Here is an 18904-nt window from a genome sequence, read left to right on the forward strand (position 1 = left end):
CTGTGACAGCCGGAAGTAACTTTGTTGTTCCTGCACGCGCAATGGAACACTACTGTCTGCCTTCTCGCCATTTTAGTCATCGGCCAGTCCAGCCGTTGAGCTGTTAGGTGCTCGAAGGCAACGTAAAAAATCACCCTAAAACTATGCCGATGACCTAGTAGTTTTAAAGAAAATTCCTGTATCTTGCTTATTTCGGTGTTAGTTGCGGTGGTTGAAAACTTTTGAAGCAGATACTCTTCAGCCATGTCGACGGAGGGAACAGCCGAGCAGGTAGCAACACGCAGTTCTATTCATGGCCAAGCTAGCGGGATATCTGTGTCATAGCTAATGTTTTATCATACAGCATTGTTAGGCACGTAAATAAGTTTGGAATATTCGCTGTGTGCAGCTTTATCCGGGGAATCAAACGCGTAGAAGTCATGTTCTTTGGTTTTTTCGTGGTGTGGTCGTGCGCCATATTGATTCAGCCGCTTTGTCGCAACGTGAAGCTAGCCGATACCAACACTACGAGCTAACGTTAGTTCACAATCGTGTTACTTTGCAGTTTCTGATAGTCAATGAATTGTTTTTACTCCAGATATTGCTGTGTAAGGTTCCATTTAATGGCGCCAGCTAGAAAAACCAAGCTACCTAGGGAAAATATGTATTTCAGCCGATTTATCCCGATTTTTTGCTGCTTCTCGTTTTTCTGATGTTTATGGTCCGGTAATGAATAACACGATTACCTCCTGTGTGAGTGTCCAGCGCCATGTGGGCCCTCGCATCACATTGCTACAAGCATTTTGAGTATGCTAACAACATTGCCTGTTGCTTTTTTGTTGTGTTACAGGCAGCAGCTGAGTATATCCCTGAGAAGGTGAAGAAAGCAGAGAAGAAGTTGGAAGAAAACCCATATGACCTTGACGCTTGGAGCATTCTGATTCGAGAAGCACAGGTTTAGTGACACCGAGTTGTATTACTGGGGATAAGGATACTGGGAATGAGGGTGGTGGGCTTGGGGTTAGAATTTAGTCCAATATGAAACTTTTGATATCGTCTTCCACCTTATGATTGGCAAAATCGCCATTTTTATGTTAAATAGTGAGTGGAATGTAAATGCAATCTCCTCCTGTAGAATCAACCCATAGATAAAGCAAGGAAGACCCATGAGCGACTTGTCTCACAGTTCCCAAGTTCTGGCAGATTCTGGAAACTGTTCATTGAAGCTGAGGTTAATACTTTTTTTTAATTCTTTTCCCTTGTGTGCATGGCTGAGACTTATTCTAACATAATCAACTATGTGATTTTCACACAATCCAAATGTATCTGACTTAAATGGAGTTTAAAGTCACAATTCTTGTTTTGAGCCTTTTTGTCTAATCTCAAAGATGTTCTTCAAAAGCTAAAGAATTCTCAGAGTTTCCTAAAGCAAAGTGGAAAAACCTTTTAATGAACCATTTATGAAAATTGATACAAAGCATTTACAGTTGGGCTCTACTAATGTTCATTAGGAATTGTGCCTTTAAGCAAGAAGGGGTTATTATCTATAACTATTTAAGGATAACTCCTCATGTTTCCAGGTTAAACGAAAGATTACATATCATCTGCGGCATATTACATATGGGGTAAAGTGCATTTGTTGCATGTTTGGTCTGCAACAGTATTAAAACTATTTTAATGGTATTGGAGTGCATTAGCCTTTTATTCACTTGTCGTGTCAATTTATTGCCTCCTGTGTCATTTCTTTTGGGTTATTTTCATAAAGAACGATCTTTATTGTGTGGCCCATTCTTTTCTTGAGACCTTTTGCCCCACTTCTCCTGAACACACAAACTCTGACCCTTTGCTTGTTTTTTTTTTTCTTGTTTTTTGGTTTGCCAAGAATAAGTTTTACTTTCATCCAACCAACTATTGGACCAGAAGATTTAATTTCCCTTACACCTGATTATCAGTTCTAACAAAAAGTAATTTTTTTTTTACACTAAATGTATTCATTTTCTAAAATTAAGCAGTCATGTCAGTGTATTTAGGTTGTAGATTCTCTTCCAAATCAAACTTCCTCACATATTTTGCCTTACACTAACTTTCTGGCATTACACTATGAATTTGGGAAAACTAATTTTCTCTTTTTCATGATAGACCTCAACCCTTAAATATTTTTTCTTATTTGCATTAAAGTTGTTATAGCGGCAACAACTTTAGCAGAAAATCCAATCATAAAGATAATATAGTGTGATCCAAGTCATTATTCATTTTACCATAAAACGGAACAAGGCAAATAAACCAAAAGGATATTATTGGTGTTTATTAATTTTAAAGATAAGTGTAGAGTTGACAGTATCAGAGAAATGCGACTTTAGTGTGATTTATCACCCTTATGGATTATTAAACAGAGATGATTTAGGATTCTTAACCAGATGGAACTGAAATATTTTTCAGAAAAGGGAAAATATTTTTAGCTGTTTGTACATATTGCAACTTCAAAATGTTTGATATAAAAAATAAAATTGACAAAGACAATTAAAAAGCTTAAACAAATGCAGCATCAACATTGTTTTTGTTTTTTTTTACAGAGTGCCTTGCAAAAGTATTTGTTTCCAAAAACCTTTCACCATTTTTGTTACGATTGTGAACTTTTACATTTTTGTAAGAATTTCACGTGAAAGACCTACACAAAGTAGCATGTAATTATAAAGGGGAAGGAAAATGCATGATTTTCCTTCCCCTTCCGCCTGTAAATTTTGCGTCTATATTCAGTCCCCGTGGCTGTAATCCTTTAATCACTTTTCACTGCAATTACATTTTGGCACCTCTACTAGCATGCTCTGAGATTTCTACTACGGTAAATAGAACTCCCCCCCCCCCCCTTTGTTTTTTATCTACACTATTCCATTGTTTATATATTCTGTCATCTGCCTTAAGATGAATCTCTTCCCCTGTCTTAAGTACTTGAGGTTTTAACAAGTTTCTTTTTTCAAGTCTAACCAGATCACCTTTCTCTTGCTTCATAAAAGTATCTTTAGAGCATGATGCTTTTGTCTGCTCCTCTTTTTCCCTATAAAGTCTTCCTTGACCTTTTCTGATGAAGCACTGCTCACTCCAGTGTGAAATCATGCATGACTTTCTGCTTCTTTATTACATAAATTCCCAATAACATGTTTTAAAGTTTGGTTGTAACGTGACAAAATGCAAACAAGCTCAATGGGTGTTGATACTTTTGCAAGGTACTTTTTCTGTCCTCCATTTGACTCCAAATACCTGAATTTCCTTAAATCCGCTACATTAGTTAAATTTGAACAAAGATCTTGTTTCTGAAATAACACTTAGGATTATCATACCAATTTAAGTCTTCTAGGATTATAATCAATGACCTACACCAAGTAATTTTTAGTATAGCTGCTCCCCCTTGTGGTAAGTATATGTATGTGCTAATTTCTTTTTAAACAGAACAACTGAGGACCACATTGGAAATTCCCCAAAATGTACAAAATAAAAATTTTCTTTGCATATTATTACCATTTATTATGACATGTTTGATTTGCCTGCTAGGCCATTTTTAACATACAAGAGACCCAGCTTAGCTTGAGTTGTTTCCCCCATCGCATTAAGAAATATGGAGTTGAGGGCAAGACAAGTTCTATGAAGATTCATTTATTGCTCCAAGAGTGGAGTTAGTAAATATACTAATATAGACTCATGGTGCCGTAAACAACTAATGTTCATTGAGGAAGCTTCCCTAAACTTAATGAATACTTTTTAATATTTACACTCCTTGTGCTCTTAATACATTTGGTAGATAAACTTTGACAAAGGTGAATTGTAAATGGCCTGTAAATATTTTCATTCAATAATATTGTGTGTAAGATTATACTCTTAACTATCAAAGGCTGTTGAGTTTGGGCATTGGCAGCTGAACTGGAGCTTTACTGCACGTCTCTGCAAACCGCACAAAGGCTTAGGAGCCAGATGTAGCCATCGCTGAGAAGTGGACTCGGGAGAAACTGGAGCTCAGTTTTTAATTTGAACAAGTTAAATTTGTCCTTTTCACTAATGACAAAGTTGTGGAGAAAAACAGCTTTTGCATAAAAACTTCTTGAAAGTATTTTTGGCAAAATGTTTGGAGGTTTAAATCTGTGCTTCTCTTTAGTGCGAAGACGGAATCGTCTTGACCTGAATTTGAAATGCTAAATTTAAGCGGGCAAGACGGTTTTAGTTTGTGTGCAGTAGGGCCAGAATTTCAAGTTGCTCTGACTCTCCTATGACACATTTATGCCAAATAAGGTCGCTTGTAAGTTATGATGCAACTTTCAAGTCTAGTTTGACTAATGACACTTTTGTGGTATACCTCAAAACACTATGTGTACTGTAACATTTTGTATTAAAAACTTAAAGATTAAGGTTCTATGCTGTATTTCTTGCATTTTATGAAAGATACATGAACCAAATATTTGCAGGATGTGCTCAGGATTTTCTCATACCTATTCTTCTAGTCTGTATACCCTCCCACACCTCTCAGCCTTGTATTCAGTTTTGTTTGGTTTTTTTTAGGAGTAGGGTGCCTGAAAAGATTAAACCATTTTATAAATATGCTTATCTTTTCTCTGCCCATTTGCAGTTTCATAAGGATAAGACTTTGATCTTAAATCCACACATAATTTGAATGTGTCCAACCCCCTCCCCCGCCCCAATGGTTTTATATGTTTAGCAGGAAGGGTTTAAGTGAGATGAGATGGGATGTGAAGAGGCAGGGATGTTATACTAAAGTACAACACTTTTCACTTGGGTTTATTGCTCAAAATTATGTGTGGCATTAAAATGTTTCTTTTTACTTAGTAAGACATTCTGATCAGTGTCTTTGGAATATTTGCACCCTCACACCATTTTTAACTAGTAGAGCTGCATCTGTTGTTACTGGAAAGAGCTGAGAGATTCTTGAAAGGCAGAAGATTGTCATCAGTGAACCAATTTATTGGCCATGCACCCCTAGAAGTTATTGTAGGAAGATTATTTCATATTTCAAATGTTTTTGCCTTTAAAAGCTGGTCTTACTACAGTTAATTAAATTTTGACAATATGAATTGTTTGTTTTTCTATTGCGTTTTCTTGGCTTGCGTGGCGCAAGTGGAAAGAAAATAAAATAAACCCCTTTCTGAAAGTTAGTTGTCATTCTTGTGTGAATATCACTGTTGATTCTTAGGTTTGTGTGGATGTGTGTGTGTTTGAGTTATTAAAACTGCATGAATGCATGTTTACTTTGAGCTTTCCATTTATAAGTTTTTACACTTTTATTTGCAGATAAAGGCTAAAAACTATGACAAGGTAGAGAAGGTAAGTGCCCAAACTGAAAGCCCATTTTCAATGTTGAAGCTCTGTTTAATTGTAGGCTGAATATGTAGGAATTTTGCTCATTAGAAAGTTTAAAAAGAAATTTAACTAGTATCTTTTGGCGTGCCTTTTCAATAACGTTTGAACTATCTGTCTTCAATGTTCATGCAAGCCGTACTCCCCCACCCCAAACACTTTCTGGTTCTTTCTTTTCACATATTTTCATCTACATGTAATATGCTTGATGCTGTGTGTACCTTTCATGTCGCTTCACTTGAATAAAGTCTTCAAATGTTTTAAGTGCCTGCTCATTTCTGATTTTAACTGTTTTTTTACTCCAGCATATAATCTCAGAAGTTCTGCAAACGTCGAACTGTAGCTTGAAGATCGCATAGATAAATTAAAAAATATACATATGTGAATGACAAAAACAGTTTTTGCCTCATCGGACATTTGACCAGTTATTTGGTTGCTACATCAGTCAGCCTGTGTATGTGATTTCTGTCCTATAGAGTAAATGTAAAATGTTTTTTTTTCTGCATGTTCTCGCATCTTGTTGCAGTTGTTCCAGAGATGCCTAATGAAAGTGTTGCACATTGACCTGTGGAAATGCTACCTTGCATATGTTCGGGAGACCAAAGGGAAGCTTCCCAGCTACAAGTAAGAAGACGTTCTGTATTCTGACATCCAGCATGTGAGGAGAATGTAAATAATTTCATTCCCTTATTCTCAGAGAGAAGATGGCCCAGGCGTATGATTTCGCCCTTGATAAAATTGGCATGGAAATTATGTCCTATCAGGTCTGCAAATATGAACTTTTATCAAGTTGTTTTAGTTTCTGCTCAGCGCTCTTATTTAACTTGCTATTATTTCTTTCTCTCAGATTTGGGTCGACTACATAAATTTCCTGAAAGGAGTGTAAGTGCTTTTTTCTTTTTCTTTTTTTTTCCTTCAATTTGTTGACCTTAATTTTATCCTAACCTGCATTAAAAACTAAAATCTTGGTTGTTTTTCTGTCTTCTATTAGTGAGGCAGTGGGCTCATACGCAGAAAATCAGAGAATCACTGCGGTTCGGAGAGTCTACCAAAGAGGTTGCGTGAACCCAATGATTAACATTGAACAGCTCTGGAGAGATTATAGCAAATATGAAGAGGCAAGTGAGCCAATCAACGCTTAAGTGTTTTTCTCCTGCATGTAATTGTTTTTCTTTTTTTTTTTCTTTTTAAATGAGCTTAAAAGCTTCACTTATAACTCAAACAGTAGCAAAGGAGAACATAAGAACATATTTATCCATGCAATCTACCATCCAAAACGAATGCTGCTGCCCGATACTAAGAGCTGTGAAAAATCACATGGTTGTTTCCTTTAGATGACATATAATACTTATTGACCAAGACACTCCCAAAGAAGAAGAAACTGCCAAAAGAAGAAGCATAATGAAACATGGTGGTGGTAGTATTTTGGTTTCCATCTGTGTTGGCTTTCTGTGTAAGGCAAAGAAAATCACAAAGCAATAATTACACATTTATATCAATTAATTCTAAATTTACTTAAATCTCAGCAGAATCTAGATCAGTCAGCAATTATGACCCTATTCTCTCCAGAGTGGCTTTATTTCAAAGCATTTGATCTAGAACCGTAAAAATCAAAAGTTCTATTTTAATACTGCAGGAGATTAGGTTTTTCATTTTTGAAAACAAATCACAATTCCAGAACGGAAATAGTTTTGGAGACACTCATGCAAGCAGGGAGTATGAAAGTTACTTGAAATATAAAAAGACCGGCGTGAGTTATAGTGTTTGGTCCCATTAGTGATATAGGATCTCTGTTATTTTGAACAAAGTTGAGCAAGTTTTTCTGTGTAAACTTTACACAGAAACTTACAATGGATGCCAAAAGCTATCGAGCACAAATATATGTAGATTTAGAGTTTCAACAGTAACAAAAGCAGGAAATAATCTATGGATTTTATTTACAGGGTATCAATGTGCATTTGGCTAAAAAGATGATTGAAGATCGCAGCAGGGATTACATGAATGCAAGGAGAGTGGCAAAGGTGAGAAATCGGATTCCCACTGAAAAATGTATCAAATACTGTTCTGGGTAACTGACGCAGGCTGTTGGGTGGTTTTTGTGACGCAGGAGTACGAGACGGTAATGAAAGGACTCGACAGAAACGCACCTTCAGTCCCACCACAGAACTCCCCTCAGGAGGCCCAGCAAGTGGAAATGTGGAAAAAGTACATTCAGTGGGAAAAAAGCAACCCACTCCGTACAGAAGACCAAACCCTCATCACAAAGAGAGGTAACACTAAGTGCAATGTTGGTGGTTTTGTCTCGAAACGTTTTTTTTTGGTCGTCATATGTAGGTTCTTACATTTACGTCAGATAGTGATGCAGAGAGATTATCTTACCTGCAGATATGACACTAGAGGGCAGAGTTTTACTCTTTTTCTGACACAAATCCCTTTATTTTACTGTTGCACTGCAGGAACATTTTAATTTAATTGCTTTCTAATTTGATTGGATGCAGTGATGTTTGCCTATGAGCAGTGCCTGCTGGTTCTGGGCCACCATCCCGACATTTGGTATGAGGCAGCTCAGTACCTGGAGCAGTCCAGCAAGCTGCTGGCAGAGAAAGGGGTAAGACACACCTACACTTTCAAAACTGAGCCAGAATAATTTTCAGATGTTGAACATCAGACAAATCTTGTGTCTTCCTAATTTTTTTGTTCTTTTTCTTTCTTTCAGGACATGAATAATTCAAAGCTGTTCAGCGACGAGGCAGCTAACATCTATGAACGTGCCATTGGGACTCTCCTCAAAAAGAACATGCTCCTCTACTTTGCGTTTGCTGATTACGAAGAAGTGAGTGTCCGGTTACATGTCCAGAACAAACTAACCAAACTTCATAATATACCTCTCCACCAACATTATTTTTGTGTCACTCTCTCAGAGTCGCATGAAGTACGAGAAAGTGCACAGCATCTACAACAAACTGCTTGCGATCGAGGACATCGACCCCACACTGGTCTACATCCAGTACATGAAGTTCGCCAGGAGGGCGGAGGGCATCAAATCAGGTCGCTCCATCTTCAAAAAGGCTCGAGAGGACCTACGCACACGTCACCACGTCTACGTGTCTGCAGCGCTGATGGAATACTACTGCAGCAAAGTAAGACGAAGCAGAGGTTCGGCGTGTGGTTTGAGGAGTGGCTGGACACACAGTTGCTTTAAAAAATGTCTTGTGTGTTTTTCTCAACAGGATAAATCAGTGGCCTTTAAGATTTTTGAGCTGGGCTTGAAGAAATATGGAGACATTCCAGAGTACATACTTGCCTACATTGATTACCTCTCCCACCTTAATGGTTTGTAACGTCCTCCAGATTGTTCACCATCCCGTAGCTTTGCTGCTTGCTTTTACAGACGTTGCTTTATGTGTCCGATTCTTTTCTCAGAGGACAACAACACTAGGGTTTTGTTCGAACGGGTCCTCACCTCTGGAAGCCTATCCCCAGAGAAATCAGGGTAATGTCAAGCATTTGGCTGTGTTGTCTGTGCATGTCTGAGTTCAAGATATCGGTCCAAAGCAGTGAACCGTGGCGTGCATCTGCTCCTCAGTGAGATCTGGGCTCGGTTCTTGGCGTTCGAGAGCAACATCGGAGACCTGGCCAGTATTCTGAAAGTAGAGCGTCGACGTTTCACAGCCTTCAAAGACGAGTATGAGGGGAAAGAAACGGCTTTGCTTGTAGATAGATACAAGTTCATGGACCTTTATCCCTGCTCTACCAGTGAACTCAAAGCCCTTGGTTACAAGGTGTGTTTTTCTTCCTGATACATGACTTTGAATCATGACTGCCGGTGTGGTTGAGCCAAGAAAGACTTTGTGTGTTTGACACGTCTTCTGCTGCTTCTTTGTAGGATGTGTCTCGTGCCAAACTGGCAGCACTGCTCCCTGAGGCTGTGGTGGCTCCCTCCGTGCCTACACTAAAGGACGATCCTGATCGTAAACCAGAGTATCCCAAACCAGACACCAATCAGATGATCCCGTATCAGCCACGTCACCTCGCACGTACGTAATCCCGGAAATTTCATACAGGGTTCATTTTTGTGTGTTGAGTTCTATTTTCTGTGGCCTGCTGCTGTCTTTCCACTCTTTTCCCTCTAAATAGGCCTGATGTGTAAATGGATTCATCTTTGATCTTACCTCTGTTCCTCCCCACAGCTCCAGGTCTACACCCGGTCCCTGGCGGAGTTTTCCCAGTCCCTCCAGCTGCTGTTGTCCTAATGAAGCTGCTCCCTCCGCCTACGTGTTTCACTGTAAGTTACGGCCGGTTGACGCTACCAGGTTTGTCTTTGATGAGTTGTAAGCGGCAGCAGTGTTAAGTTTTCAATTGTTTCTGTCCGTAGGGTCCCTTTGTTCAAGTGGATGAGCTCATGGAAACTTTTAGGAGATGTACACTTCCTGAGAGTAAGTTTGTTTGTTGTCACAGTTCGAGAAGCAACAGAAATGTTGTTGTCCAGTGAACTTCAACTGTCTTTACAGTGCTTATTACAGATTTTATTTTTATTTTGACAATTACTTTCTTTATACCACTCCTCGGTGAAAAGTTGCAAACGTGGCATAATGTTTTACATTGTTCCTCGGTCTTCATGTTCTCCAGCTTGGATTTAGACTGAGATTAAATTACAGACAGGTGGACTCGGTTTACTAATCTAGTGGTTTCTGAAAGCCAACTGGTTGCAGTTAATTTTATTTAGGGCCATCAGAATAAAAGGGGCTGCATTCACATGCAAGCCACACTTTTCAGGTGTAGAATTTTCAATTCTTCTGGGAGAACACTGCCACTTTCTTCCCAAGCTAGTTTCTGTCGCTTTATTCACATAAAAATCCAAACAAAAAGGCATTAAATTGTATCATCCCATTAAAATATCCTCTTAGTTTCTCGCTACCCTGCTTATTATACGACCGATTGTGTTCAGGTGTCGATGCTGCTGTGGAGCTCATCACCGGCAGACAGCCTGAGTCTGCAGGGGAGGGCAACGGCCCCCTGGAGAACCACGCCACCGCCAAGTCCCTCAAGAGGCCAAACGCCGACTCCGACGAGGAGGACGACAAGGGAGCCATAGCTCCGCCCATTCACGACATCTACCGCGCGCGCCAGCAGAAGAGGATTCGATAAACCGAAACCGGTGGAAGAATGTAATCTTAACAGACTGTCATAGAGAATAAAGACACACGTCCACAGGACTCGTTTTTACATCTGTACAAATAACCATATACGCGCTCACACAGATACTTTAGCACACAAAAGTGTTTTTTTTTTTTTGTTTTTTTTGAAAGACTGATAATTATACTGTACAAAGTTTTTAATTCAACCGTGGACTTTGGGATACACTTCGGTTCTGATCTTATGTTTCAGCTGTTCCAAGGATAGAAAAGTGAAAGCTTTTTCTTTTTTTTCTCTTTTTTTTTTAGAAACACTGTTCCTTTCAATAAAATGTAAAAAATAATTTGAGCAGCTTGTGTTTTTATTTGAGCGTGAAATATCGCTGATGCTCCAAGGTTGACCTTTCAGTGAATCAGCAGAAGTGGGACCCATTTGAGAACAGACAGGGCTCTCTCTGTTTACTGGTGTTTCTAATGGGAGACTTAAAAGGTTTACATGCTTCGTTTTAGTGTTTACATCCTGATATTTAAATCAGTTAAGCCAGCGGCACCGTCGTGTCTTGCAGTAAGTGTGTTTGCATCCTGGAAATGTTTCTTCTGTGTCTCGGTGGTAGTTTGAAGTAACGGGTTACAGCTGGATCGCAGTGGAAGCACATGAGGGGTTCTGTGGTTTTGTCTTCTCAGAACAAAAGGATTTCTGTCACAAACGGGACCGTGAACTACTAGAGAAAGGGGTTGGGGGGGGAATCGCTTTCAGACATATCTTATTTCACAGAAACAAATTCACAAGTTTATTTTTTCTTAATTTTACATGCAGAGAATTTCTTTGTCTTTCACAGTTATCCACTCTGAATCAGTTTGTAGCTGGCATACCAGATGCCATCGTCGTCTTATAGCTGATGCAAAAGATGCATGAAGGCTTCGGTTCTACATTTCAACTTGACCTTAGATGACATAAAATACAAACAAGATGTTTTAAAACCAGCAGGAAACACTCCAGTCATTTCCAGTATGCCAGTCAGAAGGGTTATTTGTACCTGATTTAAACAACCCTGAAGAGACCACTAAAACGTGGCTGAGATTGTCATAAAAAAAAGAAAAAACATCTGTTTTGATTTCTTTTTTTTTTTTTTTTAGAAAACAAAACCACCCAGAGTCAGGAGCACGTCTCCGCTGTCGCTACAGCAGAATTAGGGACTTCTAAGGTTTACAATGTCAAATGTTCACATTTTTACCTGATGCTATTGCACAAGAAAGACAGAAACAGCCAACCTGCAAGTTTGCTTTTGACTGAATCAGACCTACAATGTCTATTTGAGCTTAAAAAATAACATTCTTCTATTTCAGAGGACGTATCAGTGGTTTTCACATCAAAATGAGAATTTTGCCTTAGTGACCCGCACCAAATAAAATAGTTAAATAGATCATTAAATAGTATAGCTTACATTTTTGCTCTGTCATCTGTTACTATCTGCACAACTCCATGTGAACACAGTTTTTTTTTATAAATGTTACTGCAACAACATGTTGATACTAGATAATTTAGTTCCAAAGTACTGAACAAAAGTCTCAGGGTGAGCTTTATGAAACTGTCCCAGCAGTCGCCTCCTCTCCTTCCTGGAGAATTTGGGGTTCTCATAAACTGTCCTCAGCAGAGAAAGGATCTCCTCGTTAGTGGCTTTCTGTCCACTTCCTGAATATTCCTTAGCACCGACCCTTGAGCAGTACGCCATGCCTGCAGTGGAGGAGCAGAGAAAAGAAGTTAACTTACTGCAGAGCAAGTCGTTCCTGTTAATCTACAACAGCGGATAAACCTGCGTACCTGTTATCGTGTCCGGATCCTTCCCCATTACGATATTCCTCAGTCTGTCACCCACCATCTTGTGCAAGGAGATGGGAATCTGGTGGAAAAATTCAACTCAGTTCAGTCCAGTTGAACTCCTTTATATCGACTCCAATTTGTTATCTCGACACCAAAGACATCGCCTTCCTAAGAAACAAACCGCTAGCACTTACTTTGAACATATCACAGTGGTTATCCATCATGAACAGAACCATCAGGTCCACCTTGCCCTTCGAGAGCCTTCTGCTGTACACAATGGAGCTGGAGAAAGCCCTCTTTACCGCCATCCTGTTCTCAATCTGGGAAGAGCATTTGGAGTTAGCGAGGAGCAAAAGCGAACGCAGAGCGGCACACAGAGGATGAGCAGGAGCGCTGACCTCTTTGTGCAGCTTCACCTCCTGCGGTTTGGCCGCAGTGGCCATGAATCTCAGCAGTCTCCGGAGTTCCTCCCGGCTGTGGGAGTCCTGCAGCCTCAGGCTCAGCTGCAGCGCCTCTAAGGCCAACTCCAGCTTCCCGTTAACTGACAACGCAACAGGAACAATTATCAACTTTAAACTGACTGAAAATAGTTATTGCTTCAACACTAGGAACTGGTTGCATGATCCTAAATGAGCTGCTTTAGTTTCCACGCAATTATTGTGGGTTTTGCTTTTCTTGCAAAGGAAGTAAGTTGTATAGAAATCTTCTTTTAGCCAGTTGACACACCAGGCACTTTCTCTGACACACAACATTAAAAATGATTTTGAAAGGTAGGAACTGAAAAAAAAAAAAGATTGCTTACCAAGCAGTTCTGAGATCCCAGAGTGGATGTCAAATATGTAGTTGTTAAGCAGAGGTGTCCGCTGCGTCTGTCCGTAATGCCTGACCAGGACCTGGTAAAGCAACCTCTTGCACTGAACGAAGTCGTCCCCACAAGCAGCCAAACCTCGACTGACTTCCACCACCAGCTCATCGGGCAGAAACTCCAGACAGTCCACCGCCACCGACATCCACTCATCAGCCCTGAGGCAGAGGGAAGGGGAGGAATTAGTTTTATACGTGGATTTTATTTTTTTGTACCCATTTTTTCGTATTTAAGCACCAGACATTGAAACAAGATGTAAAGGCAGTTGACGCAACTTGCCCAGATGGCATAGAGTTTAACTGTGAACACAGCAGTTTTTGCATATGGCCCCTAATCTACTTATCCCACTGTGTGTAATTGTACTATAATCACAGCCTTTAGATGTGAAGGATTTCGAGACACCAAGGGAGCAGATTATTGGTCAGTTATAGGCTCATGATAAAAATAAGGAAAAATACATTTCTTCTGATTTTGACATGATTTCTCATCAAAGGGTAAATTATTTTAGGCTTTCGATCTGGGAAATCGTTTAAGATTATGACTATAAGTCGAGAAAATTTCAGTAAAAAGGTGACGTTTTCACAAGTCGCAGTTTGGACTTACTGTGCTTCACTGAAAGCTTTCAGAACTTCTCTGTCCAGGTAGCTTGTTGTACACAGCAGGTCTGGGTCGCTGTCCATGCCGTGCAGAGAGGACCGTGAAGCGACCTCGCCGTCCAGCAAGCTCTCCAGCAGGGGGAGCTCTATGAGCTGCAGCAGCCTGGACACCGTCTGCTGGTGCCACACTTCACACAAACCTGCCAATGACAAGCGGAAGCTTTACAGGCAGCAGCAGCAGCAATCAACAGCTTTACAGTGTTTACAGATAAAAACATTCAGAGCGGTTTGGTTTACAACACGCTTGGGTGTCAGGACAGAAGCTTACACTCCTGCGAGAGGCCGAGGTGGCTCATCTGGGGGGTGACGGTGGCGCTGAGGTTCAGGTTTCCCAGCACCTCCTCCAGCAGCTTCTCCCTCTTCACCGGGGAGTGGGTGGAGTAGCTTGGGACCCCTTGGCTGATAGATTACATAAAGAGAGAAATCAATGGAAGTGATTCAGGGACTCGTTACAGGAACAGACTTGATCAATACAGAAAAAAAAAGAAAAGCTTTATACCTGTCTTTTATTCACATGGTGGTTTACAGGAATTGTTTTTCCATAAATTAAGTATGTATTGCTGGCATAAAAAGGATAATAAACTTTGTCTCGTGAAGTCTTTATTTTTTCCTTGAATTCTGTACCTGTTTGTTTTATTGCCCGTTCATTCCAGACTGCAGAATATCCCACACTACTCTTTAGGCAGGATGATAGTTTAAAGTATATTTTTGTAAGTTACGTTTCTTCCTTATAAGATGTTACTATACGATTCCATACCTTTCGCTTGTTAGTGAGCAGCTGCTCTGGTTCATGTTCGGCGACCCGCAGCCACTCTTGATGGTACCAGTGGACTGAGAGTTGGTGTTGGTCAGAGCTAAGGAGGAGCTGGTTACCGGATCAAGGAACCTGTACAAACTGACGCTGCTGTCCTCGAATTTGTCTCTTTTCTTCTCCTTTCCAAACACTTTAACCCCGACTGGCTCAAACACCTTAGAGTCCATGAGGACCTGACAGAGACGGACGGCCTTGTGTCGAGGCACCGCCTCGTCGCCAAAGAAGCGGCTGAGGGTGATGTGCGACAGAACCACATCCACAGCTTCTGAGCCCAGGAAGCAGTCATGGTACGACTTCAGGTTGTGGCGCCTGTGCTTCACCTCGACTTGACTTTGGAGATTGGAAATGATGCTGTTCCAGATGTAGGTGGCCCGAAAAGGCTTCCCAGCCATGCTTTGTTCTGCTGGGGGAACAAAAGAAGATGGAAAACATAAGGGACTGCCAGAGATGTAAAGAAGATAAGCTGTGAAACCTGCCGTGAAAAACAGAGAGATGAAAGCAGTCTGCACGCTCTGGAAAATGTTTCTGTGCTGTAAGTTTTACAGCTTTTCTTGTGCATGAAATTAAACAACAAAAACACACACACACAACCAAAAAACTTCTTCAATCCCTTGAATTTCTCGCAAGTTTAGACAAGCAAAATGGCGGAAAGTAAGTGAAAACGTGTCGTGTTGCATAATCACAGCTGTACCACAGTTAGATCCATGGACATGAGATGAAGTAGCTATCAGAGGCTTACGCTCCTTCTCCGTACACAAAAAGTGTCACAGATTTTTAAAAAACAAGAATTAAAATTCCACCCTTTTGAATTTATTGTGGATTTACTCTAAACTACTCCTGGTAAAATGTTTACATAAGTGATTCTTACACCCAATGTGTGTTTCTCTGCAGCTCCTCCAAAGTAAGAAATATCTTCACTGCTCCCTCTTCGAAAGCTTACGTATTTTTTAAAAACCTAACCCTAATTTAAACATCTCCACAAATTCATCCACGAACACCCCATGTTCCCTGATCTACGTGATGCTTTTTTATTTTCTAATGTCCTGAAACAAACGTCCGAAGCCTTCACAGAATGGCTTCACTTACGCTGAGATTAAATGACTCACGTTTAGATTCTAAGAAACATCTGAAGCCATTACAGGTAAGCAGCTTAAAAATAATCACCTGTTGCTCTATTTCAATTTTTATTCGTCAAACGATGTTAGAAAGGGAGACGTTGGACTACATGATGCCCGTATCAAGTAAAATAACTGGATGGAAAACGACAGAAGAAATCAGCTAAACAACAAAGCGAGAGCTCTGAAAGGCCACCGATTAAGATCTTTTTAAGATATTACATAACATTCTGACTCTTAGAGGGAGGATGAAATAACACAAACTTAGTTCTGCGCGAAATCTCTGAACAACAGAAAAAAAACTGAATGAATTAGTTCCTTTTCGGAGTTCCAGAGGTCAAGTCTGTTTAGTGACCTATTTGTTATTCCTGTTAGTATTTTATGCTCTGATTGAGCCAAATTCTCAGAAAGCCCAGGAACTGTGCTTTCCTCTGTCTCTACCGTACACACTCCCTGTCCCCTGACTTCCTGCATGTGGGTGTGCAGAATCAGGATGAAAGTTAAGTAACAGAATCTATATCACTAATGTGTGACAGCCTTTTTTTTTTTTTTTTTGGTCAACATGAGCCTAAAATCATAGTTCCCATTCTCACCTCATGGTAAAAACCTTAAAAAGAAATAGTAGAGTGTGTCCCTGTTGCTGCTGCTACCTCAAGAACACCAATCTGTATATGATTCAGACACAGATATGTTCAGTATCATGTAATTTGTGAGCCGTGGTGGAAAAGCGACTTGTTTCATCCCCCAGCACTCAGATCTGTAAAGAGAAAGCAGGGCAGGCCGCGGTGAGATCTTAGCATCTCACAACAGGAAGCGTTTAAAGCCTGCTGAGCAAACGTTAGGGAGGGATGCGAGGGGCTCGGCGAGGACATAAATCAGGCTCTGACAGAATGTGTGTTTTGATTACGCAACCTGACAAATGCAATTACAGACCCATCTGTGAAACTTGAAGACAGAAGAAAGAGTCCTGGAACAGTGCAGCAGGAAAAGCAGATGTTCCCGTATCAAAGGTGCAGAGGATGGGGATTGTGGGTGATCTGCTGATTAATGAGATAAATCTACGTCAAACTGCGTCTCCCTCTGGGGAGAAGAAACGGTCCTGGACTCGGGATTTGCATATTAGGAAAGAACATTTTGGACTGCAGCAGCTGTTCAAGGGAGGACATTTTGCAACAGTTCACACTGGAAAACTAAACGTGAACGCAACAGAATAGAGTGAAAGAAAATGAAACTGAACTCTCTAGGTTATGGTGGAGAAAATCAGAAAAGACTCAAAGGGAAGACCATCTGCAGAATGTCCCAGGGGGTCTGAAGATTACAGTGCATGGTTATAAGTCTGGTTGTGATTAATACCTGATGAGGCTTGTTAAAAAAATAGAGTGCTGTGGAAAAAAAAATCACCGGAAAGAGAATTGACGTATGCTTTTTGTCATAAGTCAATGTTTCAGATGATTTAACATCAAGCATTACCCGATAAAATACAGAAGGCAGTTTATAAGTAAGTGTTTAGTGTTTAAAAGAAAACAAAAAAGCTATTCAAAATGATCAAAGCCAACTGCAAAAATCAAAATGCCCCTTAAACATTACTGTGGTGAAAGAGTTTATTTTTGTGGCCTGCTGGATGAGTTATTGATGCACTCTTACAGTGTTTTAAGTCAATTTTCTACATGCTAATCAGTAATTAAAGATAAAGAGGAGATGCATTTTCTTTTTTGGTTTGAATTTCTTTTTATGCAATCAATATAACCATTTTAAGTATTTTTTATTTATTTATTTTTTTACTCATTTAATGTTATTAATAACTTCATTATCTGCAACTTTTAAGTGTGATTAAAAAAACACAAAGAGATACGTGAAAAGGCAAAACTTTTTAAAGTTGTTATCAGTAACAAGGAGCAGGTCAAGTTGGTCAAAACAATCCTGTGAACTCTGCTGACCTCTGTCACCTGTTTTTTTTTTTTTTTTTTTTTTGTGCCAGTTTGAGACTAAGCTCAGTTTGTACAGTCGAAGCCAGTTTCTCTTCGCTGTTATCACTTCTTTTCTCTGTCCGTGGAAAAAAAGAAGAAGAAAGAAACAGTAAAAATCCGAGCAGACTGCGCTGGGATGGGCAAATGGCCCAACCTTTCATCCAATGCACAACAGCGCGCCATGTGTTTGCACACATCAGCGGAGGTAAATAATCGCACAGGGAGCGGCGTCGTTCCCACAAGGGTGACCTTTTTTTTTTCTGCTGTTGCTTTAACTCTCTGTATTGCTACTGTTAAACCACTAAGCAGAGAATAAGAAGGGGATAAATCCGGTCGATGGAAACGCAGCGTGGCACAGTCAAATCACAGCCGGTGGAAGATAATATCTCCACTCCTTCTGCAAGTTAAGACCAGTCAGATTAACCGATCTGGCTTCGGGGCGCAGCTTGAACCTCGGTGGGTTATTGGCACGCATGAATTGAAACCCTCATATCCTGTGTGGAGTATTATGCTAAATCATCTCTTTTTTTTGTAGTCATGTTGTGACACAAACATGACTGAGACTGCTGAGTCTGCACAGAGCAAATGTCAAACGGACCACTTCTAAAAACAGAATATCTACTTATGACAGGCGTTTTGATCATTAGATAAACGTAAAGAAATATATATTTCCATTCAGTGTAAAGCCTTACTAAAATACTTTTCCCACACAAACTTTTGAAAACTGAAAAAAAAAAAATGCTTATAGAGGTAAATCAATTTGTTCTTCTCAGTCACCAGTAATTTGTTGTAGTTAATTACAAACAGAGCAACATTGATGTGTGAGGAGTCATGAGCGACTGAGATGATGGCTGTGCGTAAAATGATTTTCGTATTTACGCAGCAACAGTTCATAAAAACAACCAGTCAATATGTTCCATTTAAAAAAAAAAAGACTAATGAAATTATTAATTTTAAAAAACCCCAACAATGTTTCAAAATCAATAAATCGCGGTTACCTGGTCCTCTTGTGGCCGTGTGGACAGCCATCCATCCGCACCATGTCCCTGCGCTTTCCAAATCAAAAAGGTGACGCACGGAGCCGAACAGCAGACAGCGTCGAAACTCCTGCTCCTCCCTCCCCCAACTCTATCATGCATTATTTATGTCGCCCGACCCCACAATGAGCCGTCCCTCTGACTCCCAGAGCT

The 18904-nt window shown here is 40.1% G+C and overlaps 2 protein-coding genes across 4 annotated transcripts; one reads left to right on the forward strand and one right to left on the reverse strand.

The window, feature by feature from the left end:
• Window positions 1-20: 20 nt before the first annotated feature.
• Window positions 21-10819, forward strand: cstf3 (cleavage stimulation factor, 3' pre-RNA, subunit 3). The gene is made up of 20 exons (XM_008405881.3): window positions 21-270; window positions 830-934; window positions 1115-1210; window positions 5275-5307; window positions 5867-5964; window positions 6038-6104; window positions 6188-6222; window positions 6332-6458; window positions 7284-7361; window positions 7448-7610; window positions 7839-7948; window positions 8057-8173; window positions 8262-8480; window positions 8571-8673; window positions 8764-8833; window positions 8927-9122; window positions 9227-9377; window positions 9531-9625; window positions 9716-9776; window positions 10289-10819. The coding sequence occupies exons 1-20, from the start codon at window positions 244-246 to the stop codon at window positions 10486-10488; spliced, it is 2151 nt and encodes a 716-aa protein (XP_008404103.1). The 5' UTR covers window positions 21-243; the 3' UTR covers window positions 10489-10819.
• On the reverse strand, window positions 10620-18904 carry depdc7a (DEP domain containing 7, paralog a). Of its 3 annotated transcripts, none has more exons than XM_081605230.1 (9): window positions 18713-18904; window positions 14576-15032; window positions 14087-14217; window positions 13766-13958; window positions 13100-13320; window positions 12696-12838; window positions 12492-12617; window positions 12298-12376; window positions 10620-12210 (listed from the first exon to the last, which is right to left on the reverse strand). In XM_081605230.1, exons 1-9 carry the CDS (start codon window positions 18741-18743, stop codon window positions 11987-11989), a joined length of 1605 nt encoding a protein of 534 aa, XP_081461356.1. In that variant the 5' UTR covers window positions 18744-18904; the 3' UTR covers window positions 10620-11986. The 3 variants fall into 3 exon arrangements, with proteins under 3 accessions (XP_081461356.1, XP_081461355.1, XP_008404102.1); XM_081605229.1 differs by having other exon boundaries at window positions 14576-15035; window positions 18713-18898; XM_008405880.2 differs by lacking the exon at window positions 18713-18904 and adding an exon at window positions 15324-15644 and having other exon boundaries at window positions 14576-15035.

Source organism: Poecilia reticulata, chromosome 3 (assembly GCF_904066995.2).
Source record: "Poecilia reticulata chromosome 3, P_reticulata-male-v2, whole genome shotgun sequence".
Classification (NCBI taxonomy): Eukaryota; Metazoa; Chordata; class Actinopteri; order Cyprinodontiformes; family Poeciliidae; genus Poecilia; species Poecilia reticulata.

Bases quoted from the DNA above. Each gene is read 5' to 3' on its own strand.
- cstf3 (XM_008405881.3), top strand. From the start codon at position 244: ATGTCGACGGAGGGAACAGCCGAGCAG. The intron at 8,674-8,763 runs GTTTGTAACGTC...TTCTTTTCTCAG, and splicing joins TTACCTCTCCCACCTTAATG to AGGACAACAACACTAGGGTT. The intron at 8,834-8,926 runs GTAATGTCAAGC...TCTGCTCCTCAG, and splicing joins CTATCCCCAGAGAAATCAGG to TGAGATCTGGGCTCGGTTCT.
- depdc7a (XM_081605229.1), bottom strand. From the start codon at position 18,743: ATGGCTGTCCACACGGCCACAAGAGGACCAG. The intron at 12,839-13,099 runs GTAAGCAATCTT...TTGCGTTGTCAG, and splicing joins TGGGATCTCAGAACTGCTTG to TTAACGGGAAGCTGGAGTTG. The intron at 12,211-12,297 runs GTACGCAGGTTT...CCTCCACTGCAG, and splicing joins GGATCCGGACACGATAACAG to GCATGGCGTACTGCTCAAGG.